Source organism: Colletotrichum abscissum, assembly GCF_030869225.1.
Source record: "Colletotrichum abscissum strain IMI 504890 chromosome Unknown Scaffold_42.1, whole genome shotgun sequence".
In the NCBI taxonomy this organism is placed as follows: Eukaryota; Fungi; Ascomycota; class Sordariomycetes; order Glomerellales; family Glomerellaceae; genus Colletotrichum; species Colletotrichum abscissum.
In genome coordinates, this window is record NW_026850343.1 from 13,418 (window position 1) to 31,107 (window position 17,690).

Here is a 17,690-nt window from a genome sequence, read left to right on the forward strand (position 1 = left end):
TTGCAAGCTGCACATTCGGCTATTGTAAGTCAGAGCCAACTGTGCCATTCAGGGGGCATCATCTAAAATAGCGGAAATCGCAGAGTCCGGTGTTCTTGGCATCTGGAGATGACCCCCATCCCCCATGGAGACCGCCTTCAAGATATCCACAGCCAGCCCAGCACGCACCCTCGGCGCGGGATCGAACAAGTGCATAGCATCTATGCCGCTCGCTGTTAAGGTCGAGAGGTGCAGGCTGCTGTAGCAACATGGACTGCCAAGGCGCGCCGGCACGAACGTGTGTTTCCCCACGGACATGAAAATGGCAATGGTGAATAATTCCCCTTTTCGACATTTGCATTTGAGGTTACACGAATGGCCTCGAAAATTGTTTGGTGAGCCTGTAAGGAGCTGGCAATAATCCCTTCGCAACAATTTCCTCGGTGGCAGCTAATGTCAATCGCGAGGTTTATTTGCCGCCGGCATATCAACACACCCGTTCAGTTGAAGGATGACGGACGCCTCTTGGTGATCTTCTCGAGTGGCGCTTCAAGCTAGTGACGGTTCTCGATGAAGACCATCCGATGGCCCGGACGCGCCCCCCTGAAACTGAGGCTCTAGCTCGGATGGATAGACTCGGGGCTGACAGCTAGCTCATGTCGTGCAAGGCTCGTGAGCCACGTATCGATTCTGACTTCCCACGCAGATCCGATCTTAGGCTCGCGTGATGGATGGTGACAGATCATTCGATATATGCTTTTTTTCCAGGCGACAGCGAACTTCGTCCAACTCCGGGCTCCGGTAAAGGCGAAGAGGTCAAGGAACAGCAGAGTCTCGAGCTGAACAACATTGTCGGACTTAGCCGGGGTGAAGGCCGATGCTTGGACCCACTTACGCTCCGTGCCGATCCCGTGTGTAATTCACGACTCCAAACTTTCTCCAAGCCCGCGAGAACACTACAAATACCACGGCATCAACCAAGCAAACATGGCATAATTCAATGATGTAAAAAAGCAAAATGAAAGGGCTCAACCGGGGATCGAACCCGGGGCCTCTCGCAGAGTGGACAGATGTCGGAACCCAAAGCGAGAATCATACCTCTAGACCATTGAGCCAATGTTGCGAGATGTTTGCATCTCGGAATGGGACTGCCGACTTCCGAGGGATTTGGCATCTAAGTAGTCTGATGAATAAGCTGGAACTGGCTCTTATTCCTGTCACCATCAACTTCATGAAAGCCAAATTCAGATTGTGATTTGGTTCACAAAAGCACAATTTGCAAATAAGAGCGATTGGATAGGTAAGTACTCACAACATCGCGAGATGGTAAGTTGTACTAGCGCAGAGTGCCACGCCTGCCAACCAACAAAGGTTCTGACTAAAGAATGCATAGCCTTTGATGAGCCAAATCATGTGGCCGGTGCTTCAACAGGACGACACCGCCTTTGACGGCAACCGACGTCACCGTAGTTGACTCCATATGCCGCCGTAGTGGAAACCGACCGAGTGCCGGTAGTAGACCGGGATCTTATCTCTTTGTCTCTAATGGAACGTCACGACTTTGTTGAAACATCTAGAATCAGGAATGTTCCCATATCCCTGTACCTTAGTAAGGGTGCGATTCCTCATGAGATTTGACGACAGCTGACTGAGGACCATCGCAGTCGTTGGCGACGAGACGTGCTCCAGTCGCCAGAGCCGCATGAACTCAATGCCAAGAGAAGAATAAAATAGCCGTGAAGCGGCAACTTTAATACTCTTACCACCGTAAGACAAGGAAGCGTGACCTCCATTGATCCCCGACAAACGGGGCCGCGCCGGTTCCCCATCGTGGATCCCGCCCGCCGAGGACCGATACCCGCGCCACCCAGCCTCTTCCGGGACGGCTATCGGCCGGTGACAAACAAAGGACAACCATCACTCACCGTCGACAGCACTTTGCGGGCGTGCCAACGCGTTATCATTCGCATCATCCAAGTCGGCGACACAAGTCAAGTCTTGCTCCACCGTTCATGTTCGTGATCCACATCTAGGGCACTAGCCTCTAGGCCATCATCTTTGGTCGCCGAGAGAGTCTAGTCAACGCCGGCATCGTGGGAACGTGACCCGCCCTCCCCACGAAATCTCTGCCACTGCCGTGATGGCTTGTTGAGGATTCTGACTAGATGCCCGAGAATCTTAATTCCTTCCCTCCAGGTTTTCCTCTCATGTCTCGCATCGCGTCAGTGTCATGTTATGATGTTAGTCAACATGAAAGTGCCCGGGACGAGCAAAGAACTAGACCTGGCCCAGATACTGCCTGTACTTCACTCAAAGAAGACCCGAGGAAACTTGTTCTAGCTCGCCGTGTGAAGGCCCCATAACGTAAGGATTATCTTCCCCGGTCTGCTGCCAAGCTAGCTTCCCCCTTGTCCGACCTTCGATAAGTCTCGGGCGCCAAGGCGGCTGGCGGTGCGGCTTCTTGTAAAGCGGTCGGTCTTTGCCTCTCGAGACAGCCGTTGTCTCTGTCCTATAACCAACCCATGTATTCTTTCGGTTCATACTTAGGTACACTGTCTTCGCTCGGCCCTTTCCATCTGAACGGTGACGATCTTTGCTTCCTCTACATCGAGTGACAGCTATCAACGGCTTGACATTCAGTCTTTTGAAACGACATTGGAAACTATCAACCATACTCTCCAATTAGCATTAGCACTCAACATCCAATATCAGCAAGCATATTTGTATCCAATATGGCGGCCAGCAAAGCTGGTGCGTTTCTCGCAAAGATTCTCGGTATCGATCTTGAAGCCAGCACCCGCCACCAGACACAAGAACTCCACGACCACGTTGTCAACGCCATTTCTCCATACGAACCGTACTATGAGGAGGATCCCACAGTAAAGGAGTGGCTGTTGGATCAAGTACCAACAAAAGAAGGATCAGCTCGTTATGTCAAAAGCCTATTTCCCTTTACGAAATGGATTTTGAGATACAACACTCGCTGGCTCATCTCAGATGCTATTGCGGGTAAGCACTTCCGGGGTTCCAGGCCAGGCAACTTGGCGGCATCAACTAACAATCCCTTACTTAGGTGTCACACTTGGTCTCGTCGTCATCCCACAAGCTATGGCCTATGCCCTCCTCGCCCGCCTAAGTCCTGAATATGGACTTTACACATCATTCACTGGTGCAGCTCTTTACTGGATATTCGGAACCTCCAAGGATATTGCGATAGGAGTAAGATGCTTATAGTGCTGCATCCTTGTAACAATTTCATACTGACTGTATAACAGGCAACCGCCGTCGTCTCCCTCCTCGTCGGCAAAGTCAGCGCCAAAGTCCTCGAAGAACACCCTGGCGAATTCCAACCAGAAGAAATTTCCAAAACCCTTGCCTTCCTCGCCGGTGCCGTCCTCCTCGTCTTCGGTCTTCTCCGCCTCGACTGGATCATCGAGTTCATCCCACACGTTGCCATCTCCGCCTTCGTCACCGGCGCCGCCATCACAATCACCCTCAGCCAGATTCCATCCCTCCTCGGCATCGACGGCGTCAACTCCAAAGAGGCCGCTTATCGCGTCTTCATCAACACGGCCCGTGGTCTGCCCCGCGTTAAGCTCGATGCCGCCATCGGGCTGACGGCTCTGGTGCTGCTGGCTGCCATCAAGTGGTACACGGAGCGCATGGCCAGATCGCAGCCTAAGCGGAAGCGTATGTGGGAGATGCTCTGCTCGCTGCGCATGACTTTTACTATCTTGCTATACACACTTATCAGCTTTTTGGTGAACCGTGGGCTAGAGAACGGGGAGCACAAGTTCCGTATAACAGGGACACTGCCCAAAGGCTTCACACACGCTGGCCCGCCTTCTTTGAACACAAAGCTGATCTCGGCGCTGCTGCCAGATCTACCGGCTACGGTCATCATTCTTGTGATTGAGCACATTGCTATCGGCAAGTCCTTTGGTCGCATCAACAACTATACTGTCCAGCCATCTCAGGAACTTATCTCAATCGGATGCACCAACCTATTCGGCCCCTTCTTAGGCGCATACTCTTCGACAGGCTCCTTCGGCGGCACCGCAATTCTCTCAAAAGCCGGAGTGAGGACACCAATGGCCGGCGTCTTCAACGGAGCGATTCTCCTCCTTGCGTTATACGCTCTCACCTCAGTACTCTACTACATTCCCATGGCCAGCCTAGCAGCTCTCATCATCCACGCCGTGATCAACCTCATAACCTCTCCAGACCACATCTTCAAGTCATGGCTCATGTCACCGCCTGACGTCTTCATCTACTTCATTGGCGTCTTCGTCTCCATCTTCACCAGCCTCGAAGACGGCATCTACGTCACAGTAGCCCTCTCTGCAGCCCTTCTCCTCCTCCGCCTCGCCCGCTCCAAAGGCCGTTTCCTCGGCGCCGCGCGCGTCTACCAGCACCCGGACCACCGCACCAGCGCCACCCTCGACCACAAAGACTCGGACCACCACTCCATCAGCAGCTCGCAGACCCTCTTCCACGGCAAAGCCCCCCCGTCGCCGCGTCTCCCGGCATCACACGACGTGTTCCTCCCGCTAGATCGCAAAGACGGCACCAACCCAGCTGTCCAAGTCAATGAGCTCTGCCCAGGGGTGTTTATCTACCGCTTCACCGAGGGCTTCAACTACCTGAACCAAGCGCAGTACGTTGACCGCTTGATCGAGCACGTCACGCACTCCACCCGCCGCACGACGACACCACACTACGACCACCCAGGCGACCGCCCCTGGAACGAGTCCGTTCCGCCACCCTCGACAGTTGAAACCGATAACGAGTCCCCATCATTGCTGAAGCCGATCCTCCGGGCCGTCATATTCGACTGCGCTGCCGTGAATAACATGGACTCGGGCGCCGTGGAGGGCTTGATTGACCTGCGGAACCAACTCGATAGGTGGGCGGCACCGGAGCCAGTGGAGTGGCACTTTGCTGGTGTTCATAACCGGTGGACGCGGCGCGCGCTGTCGGTGTCTGGGTTTGGGTGTCCGAGGACGGGTCATTTGGAGGGGTGGGAGCCGGTTTTCAGTCTGGCTGATTTGGCAGGGCGGCCGCCGATGATGTGCGAGCAGCAACTTGTTACAACGAGGTCGAAGTCGGCGTGTGTGGCAAGTGATTCCGAGCAGTCTTCCTCCTCATCGGCTATGGAGCAGGGTGTTATGGGGTCCAAAGAGGGAGGAATTCGGCACCTCGCGGCTGTTGGGGCTATCAACAGGCCGTTCTTCCATCTCGATCTACCTTTGGCGGTTGAGAGTGCCATCAAGAGTGCGAGACGGAGAGATCATCGACCACGGGCTTGAAACATAAGCGGTTATAAGCAGGCGTCAGAAAACTGAATGTGCGGTTATAGTCGTCCGGGAGACATAGTGTGATACTCTTATTTTTGAATGATGTTAGAATAGATACTCCAATAGCACGTAAGTCTAATTCGATGAACAAAATTTACTTGACCATTCGACATTACGATCAAATCAAGCTCATCTTTCTTACTTCGAGACATGTGAATTGTCACTTCGCTCAAGTCGGTGCAGTTCAATTCTATCGCTGTAGCGGCCATTGTTTCAAAATACTTATCATACAGGATGAAGAGAACCCAGACCATTGCCTCATCAGGTCGCATTTCTCATATTCTAAATATGTAATATCTGTTGTGCATCCTCTACTGAAAGTCTGACCGCCAGGACGATTAGACCACAGTCGTAAAGACCTGCATCTTCCCCTTGGTTTCCCACTTGGCCTCGATGCCGGGAGCAACAAAGTAAATATGACCAGCCTTGACGTCAAATTTCTTCCCGTCCGCCTCCAAAACTCCCTCGCCGTCGGTGACGATAGCAACCGAGGGTCCTTCACCCGCCTTCAGAACTTCCGTCTTGCTGCCCTCGTCCAAATCCGTCTTCAACATGTCGAACTCGCTCAATGGCGGCGGATACACGACCGTACGCCCTTGTGTGCCGCGAGAACTCTTCTCTGCAGGTAAAAGCACGTCATTCTTGCTATGCGCCTTGAAAGTCAACGTCTTGCTGAACAAATCAATGTTGTTCCTGTCGCCGGGCGGACAGAAGCCCGTATTGAGGACGTTGTTCGAACGAGCCATGCACTCCACAATGTCCCCAGACAGATAAGCATGAATGCCATCGGCAGGGATATACAACGCATCGCCAGCCTCCAGCGACAAAAAATTCATACACAACAGCGCAACCAGGATGCCGTTGTCGCCTTTACCAAACTGATCCTGCAGACGCGGCAGAAGATCCAGCACGTAGCCGTTCCCGCCCAGCTCCTCGCGCGGGGTGCCGCCGAGAGCCTTGGAGGCCTTTTCGACAGTGTTTTCATCGGCGAGAAGAATGCGGCGCGTGACCTCCCGTAACGTCTCGTCGGTCCACCTAGTCGTCCCATCGGGGATCAGGTCGCGCAGGGCAGGGATGTTGAACACGGGCGAGATCTGGTCCAGAGGCTTGAACCCGGCAAAGACCTCAAACGGACCCAGTGCCACAGCAATCTCGGGCTTGTGGTTGGCGTCGGTGAAGTTTTCGGGGTCCTGCTCGTGGAGCTTGCTGGCGAGAGACTTGTTTGGGTGGATCTGGAGGGGTAGGGCTTTTGCGATGGACAGGATCTTGGGAAGGTAGGGGAGCTGGCCGTCGAGCTCGGTGATGACTTTTTTGCCGAGCAGCTGTTCCTTGTTCTTGTCTAGGATGTCCTTGAGGAGCTCGCCTGTCTCCAGTACGCGTGCGGGAAAGTCGGGGTAGTCGCCGAACCACATTTCTGAGTAGGCTTCATTGTCGTTTATTGTGAAGCCGCCTGGGGTGTTTTCGCAGAGGCGTGCGGCGAGCGAGTCGCGACCCTTTTTGCCCCAGTCGTAGTTGTTGCATGTGCCGCTTAGCTGGAAGACTGAGCTTTGTGAACTCATGGCGGTGGTTTTGTGAGCCTTTTCTCTCTTCTACTATTGTCTGAGGAGCTTCTGTTTCTCTTCTCTTCTCCAAGGTACTTTGAGTATAATTCTAGCGCGGTGGTCTTCGGTTGATGATCAGGGGTATCTTGTCTATAAGGTAATTTTAAGTCTAATTAGTGAGTGCGACGGTCTTCTTCTTGAATCTTATACAACGTGCATTCAGATTTCATATGGGAAGTAAGTGGTTTGTAATTCGGATATTAGGTGACCAGTTAGTGACGTCGAAAAGATTGACGCAACAACATCGTCATAGAAGTCTTGGAGCCGTCCGGCGCCCGGTCCCACTTTGCTATGTCTCGGCGGGCCGTGGCGAACTCGAAGCCGGACCTGCAGCTCCGGTCGACGGTATAGCAGCGGCAACTTCGGAAAAGCTAATGTATGTTGACTGATCCAGGCTAGAATCGCGATCTTTGGTAACTGATTACTACATGTAGTTACTTAGGTCGGTCCACAATCCCGCACGCATAGTCCGGTTCGTGACGTTAGGCCTGATGGTTGAAATGGATGGTCTAACTTCACAACTCAACTACAGTCAATACACAAATTAGAGTGGCTTCCCTTGTAGCTCAGCGCCTAAGATTTCAATTGGTCAAACGCTGACTCCATGCATGTCCCTATTCCAGAGATCCAACATGACCCTTTTATGTAAGCCATCTTCTACTCAATATTGAGATGACCATGCCAATAGGCATTAGGAGACATTTGGCACATATCAGCTCGTACTCGATTAATGATATCACCCCATCTCATTGAATTAGGTATAGAACTGTAAAGACAGGTATTCCCTCACATTACCGACCAAGAAAACGCTACGCCAGTTTTGAATTACCATTTTATTTTCTTCACTCATCACACCGAATCTCAAAAAACTCGGACAACTCAGCAAACCCAAGCCCAGACCCGGGACCATCAGGGCGACCGATCATTGCGGGACTTTCTTCCACCCTGAGGCCATCGCCAGACCGATCAGGTCGGCCATCCTTCCCAGGCCCATTTCCGCCCTCGTCGCCTTTCCTAGACGAATACGACGAAGGCTTGCCTTTCGACCTGTTCTTGCCCTTGCCCTTGCCTTTGCCTGTGCCCTTTGGCCCACCAGTCTGTTCAGAGTCATCACCGGCGCCTTTGGGATTGTCTAGGTCATCAGAGTCCCCTTTACCACCAGCAGCGGCATGAAAGACAGACTCCTCAGCACCCAAAGAGAAGTTACGTGCGCCGGGAGGGACGGCCGCGCGCAATGTTGCGCGCGGCGTAGAGGTTGAGAGAGCGGCCGTTGCGAGAGGCCTTGGCCTTGCTCGCCTTGTTAGCCTTGCCCGCACCAGCACCGCCGGCAGCAGCGCCGGCGTTGGCAGTCCCGTTGTTCGCGGCGCCACCGGCAGCGGCGTCCTCCTCGTCAGCAGCGTTGCCGTTGCCGGCGGCAGCATCTTCTTCATCAGCGGCGTTTCCGTTGTCTGCAGCGGCGTCTTCCTCATCGGCGGCATTACCAGCGTTACCGGCGTTGTTGTTGGCGTTGCCGGCATTCTTGTTCTTGCCGGCCTTTGCGTTTCCAGCTCCAGCGTTCGCATTGCCTGCGTTGGCGTTCCCGTTGCCGGCGGCAGCGTCTTCGTCATCAGCAGCAGCGTTGCCATTTCCAGCGGCGGCGTCCTCCTCATCGGCGGCGTTGCCTGCATTGCCAGCAGCAGCGTCCTCTTCGTCAGCGGCATTGCCAGCGTTATTGTTGTTGTTGGCGTTGCCGGCATTGTTACCGGCGTTGTTGGCAGCGCCGTTGGCGGCGTTCTTGTTCTTGCCAGCCTTTGCGTTTCCTGCTCCAGCGTTGGCATTACCGGCGTTTGCGTTCCCGGCGTTGGCATTTCCAGCTGCGGCATCTTCCTCGGCGGCTGCGTTGCCTGCATTGTTGTTGTTGTTGTTGGCGGCATTGCCAGCGTTGCCGGCGGCAGCGTCCTCCTCGTCGTCAGCGGCAGCACCGTTGCCAGCAGCAGCATTTCCAGCATTGTTGGCGTTGCCAGCGTTGTTGGCAGCACCGTTACCGGCGTTCTTGGTCTTACCAGCCTTCGCGTTGCCGGCTCCAGCATTGGCGTTACCGGCGTTCGCATTACCGGCATTGCCGTTGCCAGCAGCAGCGTCTTCTTCGTCATCCGCAGCAGCGCCGCCGTTGCCGGCAGCCGCATCCTCATCGTCTGCGGCCGCGTTTCCGTTGCCTGCATTGGCATTGCCGTTACCGGCAGCTGCATCTTCCCCGTCGTCAGCGGCAGCACCGTTGCCAGCCGCGGCGTCCTCTTCGTCCGCAGCATTGCCGGCATTGTTCTGGTTGTTGGCGTTACCGCCGGCATTGCCACCCTTGGCCTGGGCACCATTGCCCCCAGCACCGGCACCAGCAGCCTGCTGGCCACCGTTACCGCCACCACCGCGCTTACGCTTGCTGGCTTGGGCTCCTGCCTCGAAGACGTTGATGACACCATCACCGTTGAGGTCGTCAGGGTCTCCGGCCGCGGCGGGGGTGCCGTTCGGGTTATTGCGGTCAAAGGTGGACTGGAGCTGCTGGATGAGTTCGCTGCCTCCGGCGCGGCGCTCGCGGCTGCGGGAGACTTCGGAGGCGGGCGCCGCGGCGACGACGCCGGCTAGAAGGGCAATGGCTGCTGTGGAGAACTTCATATTGAAGTGTAGGGAGAAGAGAGAGATATGGTAGTAAAGAGAAGGTGAGAATGGAAAGAGAATAAAGTACACGTGAAAGAACAACTACTGCCCGAGTAGTGTTGAAGAGAATGAGACTGGCTCAAGGGAAAAAGGAGAAGGAGAAGAGCTTGGTGATGGATGGATTGAGGTGAGGGTAAAGAAGTAGAGTAAGCGTTATCACCAGCGGCCAAGAAGCCATGCTTTATATCCCAACTTGCCAGTCGATTTCACCTCACAATTAAGGTCTGCCTACTCCATATGTTCCCCCTGTCTTTGCGCCATCATCTGGTATTCTTGCGCTGAACTCCAGCCGCCCGTGGGTCACAACGTGACGGACCATGGAGTATGATGCCAATACCATCATCCCATGAGCCTCAGGGGAGAAGAACACTCGTGAAACAAACCACCATTGGATCAACGGATCCGAGTCACCACTCTCTAACCATGGCATGTGCCAGACTCTCGGAGCGGCCTCTCAGATCGACCCTGCCTCCAACGTCTAAACTCCTCGGCACCTCGATGTATTATGGCGAAGTCACCGTCAAAGTGACAGGCAAATTGAAGCCCTTGTTGTTGATGGCGGAAAGGTTGTGGGTTGGTCTTGGCTGAAGTTGACATTCACAGCTCCACCACGGAGACTTCTCCACAAAAGTTTCGCGGAGTCGCATTTCAGCAGTCTCAGGAGTTCGGTTTGTCTCAACATCCCTCCAGAAAAAGGTCTTGGCTAAGTCTTGGCTAAAGGGGCATTCTGTTCCTTCAACTACCACTTCAAATACTCTTGGCAAGTTTGCTCAGGTCGACAACATCCATCTGAACTATGAGCAAAGACAGAAAAAGCTCAACACGCAATGCGCCAAGCCCACCTCCAAAACGTCCGTCTGGGGTTCCCCTTGGCTGTCAGACTGCCAACTCAAAGTTGTTAGGTGACGCTCAACCCAAGTTCTTCCAGCTCATCCGATGGACGAATAAACGTCATGTGCCATCCGTAACTCGGGATGTCAGACTCCTGAAACATCACACCCCGGTACACAACCTCACCACATAAAAGAAAAAGGGGGTAAAGAGAGCACGGCCTAGGAGGAATAAGAATTTTTTAAACATTAACAGCAAATAAGCTCCAATATCACCATAGTAAGCTTGATTTACAGTGGACGGGGGGAACCACAACCCTGGGCCGGAGCGGCGGGGAGGAGGGAGGGGCCACAGAGGTCCAGCCAGCGGCTCGACTGATGTGATGGTGGATTGTGGGGGTTTGAGAACTATTCCGAACGATCGACTCGAGTGTCCTTGACAGTGACGGAAGATTCCACCTCCAGTCCGGACCCAATCATCTTGGGCCGGGAGTTGAGTCGAGACCAGGCTCCTTTCCCGTCCCGGTTTCGGTCTTCGTTCTTTTTTGAGAGGCGGGCGGCAGATCACGTCGGGTTCTTGTCTTTCTCCCCGCCACTGAGTAGAGGTGCGTCTATTCTTGGAATTTCCCTCGCATCTGCCGCTCGCTTTCTGTGGCTCTGGAACTCGTGATCGTCTGCGAAACCCGCGTTGATCACGTCTTGGTGCGGCATATACTCATCGTAGACCCATATTATGCCATCGAAGTCTGCGTTCGTGGTTAGGCTTGAGCAACATTGAGAGAGTCTTCGATGAAAAGAAGACGTGGACATAACTCGATAATTTTATGCAGTTTTCTTGCGTAAAGCAAGAAGAAGAACTTAGAGACCCTTGAACAGGAGTCCCACCATACTGCGTAAGTACGAACAAGGTAAATAGGTATTAAGGTACTACTTAGTATACATCATGATTGAAGAAAGGAGAAGTCGTAAGACATGCCAAGAGCACGTCACCACTGGTGTGAAGCACCTCAAAAGCTGTAACACAGATCCCAAAGCGGCACCCGGGTACTGTAAAGCTCGCCGCTCCACCACTTTGTTGCGAAGCCAGTCAAGTTGAAGTAGAAGTCCGTCGCAAACTCGACCCCATTCTTCTCGGCGCAGATCAACCCGTCCTGGGGCACATCAACACTGACTTGTGCCACCTCGGCCGGCTTACTCGTAAAGTTACCGCCCCCGATAGTGCTGCTGCTGCTGCTGCTGCCGCCAACGCTGCCGCTGACCCCGAGATTCTGCTCCCCGCGCAGCTTGAACACGTTATCGAACCCTGGCGTCGCCGTGATGCCGGAGCTGAGATCGACCAGCCCGCCGAGCAACTTGAACGCCAGCTGCACGGTAACGTCCGCTGAGGCGTCGACGCGCACATCAGCCGACTCGGTGATGTTGGCGTAGCTGCTGTACTTTGGCTCCCACCCACTCGCCGACGATTTCTCCCCGTGCAGGAGGTCGAGATGAACGTTGCCCGCCGGCAGACTCACGCTCAGTCCCGCCGTGACGCCGACGGCAGCAGAGACGTCAAAGTCTAAGCCCACAGCGAAAGCCACGCCCGGACCGAGCTCGACGACACCGGGGACGGATACGAGGGAGTAGGATAACGCGTCCGGGGCGTACTTGAGCGCGTGGCTGTAGGAGGCGGCGACGTCGACCGAGACGCCGACGGCCGAGTCAAAGGTCGTGTCTAGGTCAAAGTACAGAGCCTGCAGTTTGAAGCCCCAGAAGTTGTACTTTAGGTAGCCGGAGAAGGTGATCTTGGAGCTGAACCAGGCCTCATCGGCCGTGATGTTGACGTACTGCCCGTCGCTATAAAGGACCGTGTTCTCGGCGATGCCCTCGGCGAAGGAGAGGGAGACGGACGGGTCGAGGGTGAGGCGCTTGGAGAGCGCGGCAGCCGGCAGGGAAGTGAAGGACATTTCGCACTCGCCGGCGATGTTGGTGAGCTCCTCCTTTGAAGCTGCGACCGTGATGGATAGGTCGCCCTTGCTGGAGGTCAAGCCCGTTGCGAGGAAGAAGCCCCGTTCAAATTCGGCATCGCAGTTGCCCATGTGGTTGGTGATGAGGATAAACCCTTCTTCGGCAGAGTCGGACCAGTCTTTGACAGCCTCGTGAAAGGCGTCGGCGGAGGAAAAGGAAACGGTGAGCTCGTCGTCTCCGCAGGCGACGTTGCTGACGGCGTCGACGTGCTCGAGGACCACGGCGGGGTTCTTGAACGCGAGCTTCATGTCGATGGAACCTTGTTCCTCCGTGTCCGTGGCCGCGTAGTAGAGCGAGACATTTGTGGCCGGGACGATGTTGATGGGGTCTTTGGTGTCGATGCCGGGAGCGGCGGTGGCGCCAAAGGTGTGTGTTGTGTTTACAGCTGGACGAAGGGTCTCGGGCTTGACGGCGAGGGGCTCGTAGGCTGGGATATCCTCGATTACGTGCGCTGCTTGCGCGGTGAACCTCTCCGTGGACGTTGGCGTCGGGACGGTGGTTAGGGTTGTGAAAGCGGACGAGGAGGAGGCTGCTTGTTCGGGCTGATCGGGCATCTCGACGACAATGTAGGTGACGCGCTGGATGCCATCAGATGAGCAGCTGCACCCTTCGGTATGAGCTGCTGCGCCGGAAGCAAGCAGCAGTCCGGCCAGGAAACGGCCGATTACACTTGAGCGAATCATGATGAGGGTATCGAAGAACAAGGTCAATGAGGACCAAAGAGTGTTGGGTATTCAGAACGAATGTCGTTGGGGAAATGAGAGGACGCACAGCAACGAAGCTGGCCTGGCTGATGTTCAAAGAGTGACTTGGTGAGCGCGGAATCACCGACGAGGTGCCTACAGCTTCAACATCGTGAGACTTGACGAGAGAGGCGGCCACTAGGCCTTATAAGGTGGCCGCTTGTCTCTTCTCTCCTTCCATCGTCTCTATCTGCATGCCTTGCTTTCTCCTTATCCTTACCCAAGGAGTATTAGCCATATGCCAGATCAGATTGGTGTGTCGGCAATGGCGCAGCTGCCGGGACGGAAACCGAGCAAGGTATCCTCGAACTTCGGGGAGCGCATCTCAAGCACGACTGGACGAGGGGAAACGCAGCCGAAAGATGGTGTGATGCCGCCTATTCGGGCGACGAGCCTACGAGGTTATCTGGCTCTCGTCTCCATGGCAGGGATCGTTAGTGTAGGATGAAGGAGACAGAGGCGATTGGTAGTTCAATGAAATGCAACGTTGACGGATTAGCAGCCACTCGATTAGGTTATTCCCACGGCCACATGGTCTTGGATATTGCCGGATACTGTCCGGAGGTGGAGGAAACCAACGCGCTGCCCTCTTCATCCTCTCGTCGAGGACGGCTATGATAGCCGGACAACGTGTCTTGGACTCTTGGGAACAATGCCGCTGACGGGCTCCGCGCGTCTTCCCCCAGGGGGGTGACAGCACGAAAGGCACGCTTTCGGCCAGATACATCCTTTGTTGGTGATGGACTCATGGAGTCTTGCCCGTGTACGGACGATGCGCCGTCAGGTAGGAATCAGGTGGGACAAGAGTCAGGGTCCTACCAGGGAGAGGGGGAAGACGGGATCCTTTTCTCAGGACTCGATTCTATTCCCAAAGAGACCGACACGGGTTAAGCTCAAATGCTGAGCATGCGCGGTCATTGGATCCCTTGTTGATCATCGAAACTCAACTGGTCCCCTGATGATCTCCCATGTATCGATGAGAAGAAGGGCTTAATGGGGATTCCGTTCTCTCTAGCTCGGATAGAACCGCCCAATTAGGACGTAAAAGTCCACATGTTGATTGTTATTGGCTTGATGCTACCCTGTCATGACTGTTGGCTTTTACTCCTCTTGCTCTTTTAGGGTAGGGAAGCGGCCCCCAATGGCGGTCCGTTATCGTCGATTCGTCGCAGCGCGGTACCTTACAGTCTGACAGATGGTCGCCCCTGAGGCCAGCAGGATGTGTGACAGGGTTCATCCCGTGCCATCATCGCCATGTGGCTCCGCTGGTCTGCCCATTCGTGGGTGTTTAGGCCGCCTCTTATTTCTTTCGATCCTTGGGAGAGAGAAAGTCAGGACTAGCTTCAACTGAGACAAGTTGACCGTTGGTATCCATTGGTAGGAAAGTGATTTCTGAGAGGAATCCCTCTGGTCTTTGGTGTCCATCTGGCTGCTGACAAAGAGATGATTGCAACTCTAGTTGGTTCTTGTCTACAATCGGTTGCTTATGAAGACCATCGGCGGGTCTATTGGTTCGGAACTGGCCGTTAGCATCAGTGTTAAGGTGCCGCTTTGATCTCAGCGAGGTCGTCGCTCACTGTTTGGTTCTCATTTCCCTCTTCTTCTTCCCCCCATCGTTTCTCACAACTGCGCACGACTCATCTTCCATGTTCATCACATGGCTTTTCCACAACACTCACCTGCCGGATTCCGAATCTCTCGCATCTCATCGCGTCGCTTTCGGTCATGTCTATAATTGATCTAGTCAACTGCTCACTTGGGACTAAGAGGCCCGCAAAATAAAGGACATGGCACACGAACGTAAAAAGCAAATTGGGAGGCGCGCCGGAATACTGCCGATGATGAACTGAGTCTTTGTTCAATTTTGCTCAAAATCGGCCATTGGCCTTGACTCGCTCTTCGTATTCCCTCGATCCAAGCGGATGAGCAAGGGAAAAGAAGATGCGAGGCGGGAAATTTGTGTACAAGTCGTACATAGTATGTACATGAAAACTCATCGAGCTACACTCTCTTCACCTTGCTGAAGAGATGTACTCAATGCTGCTACTCCCAAACTCCGCCTCTCTTACACTCTCCTCTCGAATCAACCTCTTTTTCATCATCCCCACAAGGTAGGTTTGCACCAGATCATCTACTCATTTATGCGGTGACGTAGACGGTCTTGATGGTGGTGCGGGTGCTGCACTTGCCGCTGTGGGCAGGGGCACCAGTGGGCTTGGGGCCGCGGGTCTTGGTGCGGGTGCGAGTCTTCTTGGTCTTGGAGGCAGCGCCGGAGGGAGTGGCGGTGAGCTCGGGCTTGGCCTCGGAGACGGTGGTGCCGGGGACGGGAGCGGCAGAGGAAGCAGGGGCCTGGGACAGAGTCTCGAAGATGGGGATGGGAGCTCCGGAGGGGGCAGAGGCGGAAGCAGCCGGGGCAGAAGAGGCGGGGGCCTCAGCGGGGACGGAGGCAGCCTGGGAAGAGGTAGGGACGGCAGCAGGGGCGGAAGCGGAGGGGGTGTAGGCCGGGCCGGAGATGGTCTCGAAGATGGGCTCGGGGGCAGTGCCGGAGGCGAAGGTGGGGTCAGCGGAGTTCACGGCGCTGGTGGCGACGGCGTCAACAGCCTCGGTAGTGGAGGGGGCGGCGGCGACGGGAGCGGAGGAAGAAGCGACGGCGGGGGCGCTGGTGGCAGGGGCAGCGGAGGAAGCGGGAGCAGCGGAGGAAGCGGTGCCAGAGCCAGCGCCACCAGTCATGCAGGCAAAGGACATCTTGGTGACGGGGGAGCCGGTGACGGGGCCGTCGAGCTTCCAGGTCATGGAGACGTAGGGCCAGCAGATGCGGCCGTCGGACATGGTGACCATGTCGCCGGCGACGTAGGTGTCGTCGGAGCTGAGGACCTCACCAATCTTCTTGCCGTCGCTTCCGACCATCTGGAACTTGGTGCCAGCGAAGGTACCCTGGCAGCCCATGGCGTCGAAGGCGCAGGTAGGGGAGGAGATCTCTTCCCAGGTGACGAGGGCCTTGGAGGAGTCAAAGGTGGCGGCGTGGGCGTTGGAGCAGTCGTTGGAGCCAGAGGTCATCCAGTTGACCTGGGAGTCACCGTCGGCGGTGCCGGCAACGGAGGTAGCCTGAGAGCCGACGAGGGTGTTCTTGTCGGAGAAGAGGGCGATGGCGACGTTGCGGTTGTTGGTGCGGTTCTTGGAAGTGGTGTAGCCGGAGCCCATCCACGAGTTCTCGGTCAAGTCCATGGCGCCACGAGAGACCCAGGAGAAGATGTACGAGTCGGCACCGATGAAGCGGGCGAGGTTGGAGTAGGAGCCGGACATGCCGCCCATGGCCTCGTTGGCACCGCCGTTGATGACGTGCTCGTTGGAGATCTTGACGTTGTCGTTGGTCATGCCCTGGGACTTGGTGTTGAGCCAGATGGCACCCTGGTCCTCAGCGCAGATGGAGGCGAAGGGAGCGGCGTCAGCGGCCTCGAAGGCGATACCGGTGTTGTGGGAGCAGCCCCAGCTGGAGGAGGCGCCGGCGATGGAGGTGAGCTTGCCGGCGGTGTCGACGTAGCGGATGGCATCACCGAAGTGACCAGTGGCATCGCCCTGGTAAGCGGTGACAACGATGTAAGCAGCGTAGTAACCGGCCTTCTCGGAGAAGACGAGGTCACCGTTGACGTCGGGGGAGGCCATGGCCTGGCTGCCGTCGACGTTGGGACCGCCGAGCCAGGTCTTGAAGGTGGGCTCGGTCTTGCCGGTGGTGTAGCGGTAGAGAACAGCGATGGCGACGTCGGTGCCGGAGCCGGAGAGGACCTCGTTGGTCATGAGAGCGAAACCATCGTTGTGGGCGACGAGACCGGCGGCCTCCTTACCACCAGAGACGGTGACGGGGTCACCGGTGGCGGCGAAGGTGGTGGGGTCGATCTGCTGGACGTGGACGCCCGTCTCGGAGGAGTCGAGGTACGCGAGCCAGGCCGACTTTCCGTCGGGGGAGACGGCGAAGGGGGTGCGGCGGTGGTGAGGAAGACCGGTCCAGTAAGCCTCCTTGATGGGGTTGAAGGACTTGATGGTGGCGGTATCGACGTGCTTCTCGAGGGAAGACGACGTCAGCTGGGCAACGGCCGCGGCCGCGAAGCCGAGGACGGAGAAGAAACGCATGTTTGCTGGTTGTATATAGCAGTTCAGGAACTTTCAAAGTTCAGTAAATGATCGTGTATGTTTCGTTTGGTAGCTTTGTGAAAGGGACTAGAGGCTTTGTTTGAATGAGTGAATGAACGAATGTCTGGAAAAAAGAATGTCGGTTGGGGCAAGGAGATGGTCAACAATCCCTTGATCGCAAGAAGAAGAGAAGAGAGGAAGCCTTGGTGTCTAGCTGGGAGGTGCGGTGTTTGCCTCCATTTAAAGAAGACAATGGCGCGAATGGAGCCGTTCAACAAGATCCCCATATTGCCCATATTGGGAACCCGCACCACCACTACCACCAACATGGCCAGCATAGACCAGCATCAGGTA

General features: G+C 55.5%; 6 protein-coding genes across 6 annotated transcripts; 2 read left to right on the forward strand and 4 right to left on the reverse strand.

Moving 5' to 3' along the window:
• Positions 1-2,711: 2,711 nt before the first annotated feature.
• CABS01_13000 (sulfate permease) lies at positions 2,712-5,288 on the forward strand (the record flags this gene model as incomplete). Its single annotated transcript, XM_060546347.1, has 3 exons — positions 2,712-2,988; positions 3,053-3,198; positions 3,255-5,288. The coding sequence occupies 3 exons, from the start codon at positions 2,712-2,714 to the stop codon at positions 5,286-5,288; spliced, it is 2,457 nt and encodes an 818-aa protein (XP_060395245.1).
• A 386-nt stretch (positions 5,289-5,674) lies between these two features.
• On the reverse strand, positions 5,675-6,895 carry CABS01_13001 (phosphomannose isomerase type I; the record flags this gene model as incomplete). The annotated part of the gene is made up of 1 exon (XM_060546348.1): positions 5,675-6,895. One exon carries the CDS (start codon positions 6,893-6,895, stop codon positions 5,675-5,677), a length of 1,221 nt encoding a protein of 406 aa, XP_060395246.1.
• Positions 6,896-7,779: 884 nt separating this feature from the next.
• Positions 7,780-9,586, reverse strand: CABS01_13002 (uncharacterized protein; the record flags this gene model as incomplete). Its single annotated transcript, XM_060546349.1, has 2 exons — positions 7,780-8,087; positions 8,161-9,586. 2 exons carry the CDS (start codon positions 9,584-9,586, stop codon positions 7,780-7,782), a joined length of 1,734 nt encoding a protein of 577 aa, XP_060395247.1.
• Positions 9,587-11,465: 1,879 nt separating this feature from the next.
• On the reverse strand, positions 11,466-13,148 carry CABS01_13003 (uncharacterized protein; the record flags this gene model as incomplete). The annotated part of the gene is made up of 1 exon (XM_060546350.1): positions 11,466-13,148. One exon carries the CDS (start codon positions 13,146-13,148, stop codon positions 11,466-11,468), a length of 1,683 nt encoding a protein of 560 aa, XP_060395248.1.
• A 298-nt stretch (positions 13,149-13,446) lies between these two features.
• Positions 13,447-13,656, forward strand: CABS01_13004 (uncharacterized protein; the record flags this gene model as incomplete). Its single annotated transcript, XM_060546351.1, has 1 exon — positions 13,447-13,656. One exon carries the CDS (start codon positions 13,447-13,449, stop codon positions 13,654-13,656), a length of 210 nt encoding a protein of 69 aa, XP_060395249.1.
• A 1,691-nt stretch (positions 13,657-15,347) lies between these two features.
• On the reverse strand, positions 15,348-17,336 carry CABS01_13005 (uncharacterized protein; the record flags this gene model as incomplete). Its single annotated transcript, XM_060546352.1, has 1 exon — positions 15,348-17,336. One exon carries the CDS (start codon positions 17,334-17,336, stop codon positions 15,348-15,350), a length of 1,989 nt encoding a protein of 662 aa, XP_060395250.1.
• Between the last annotated feature and the right edge of the window lie 354 nt (positions 17,337-17,690).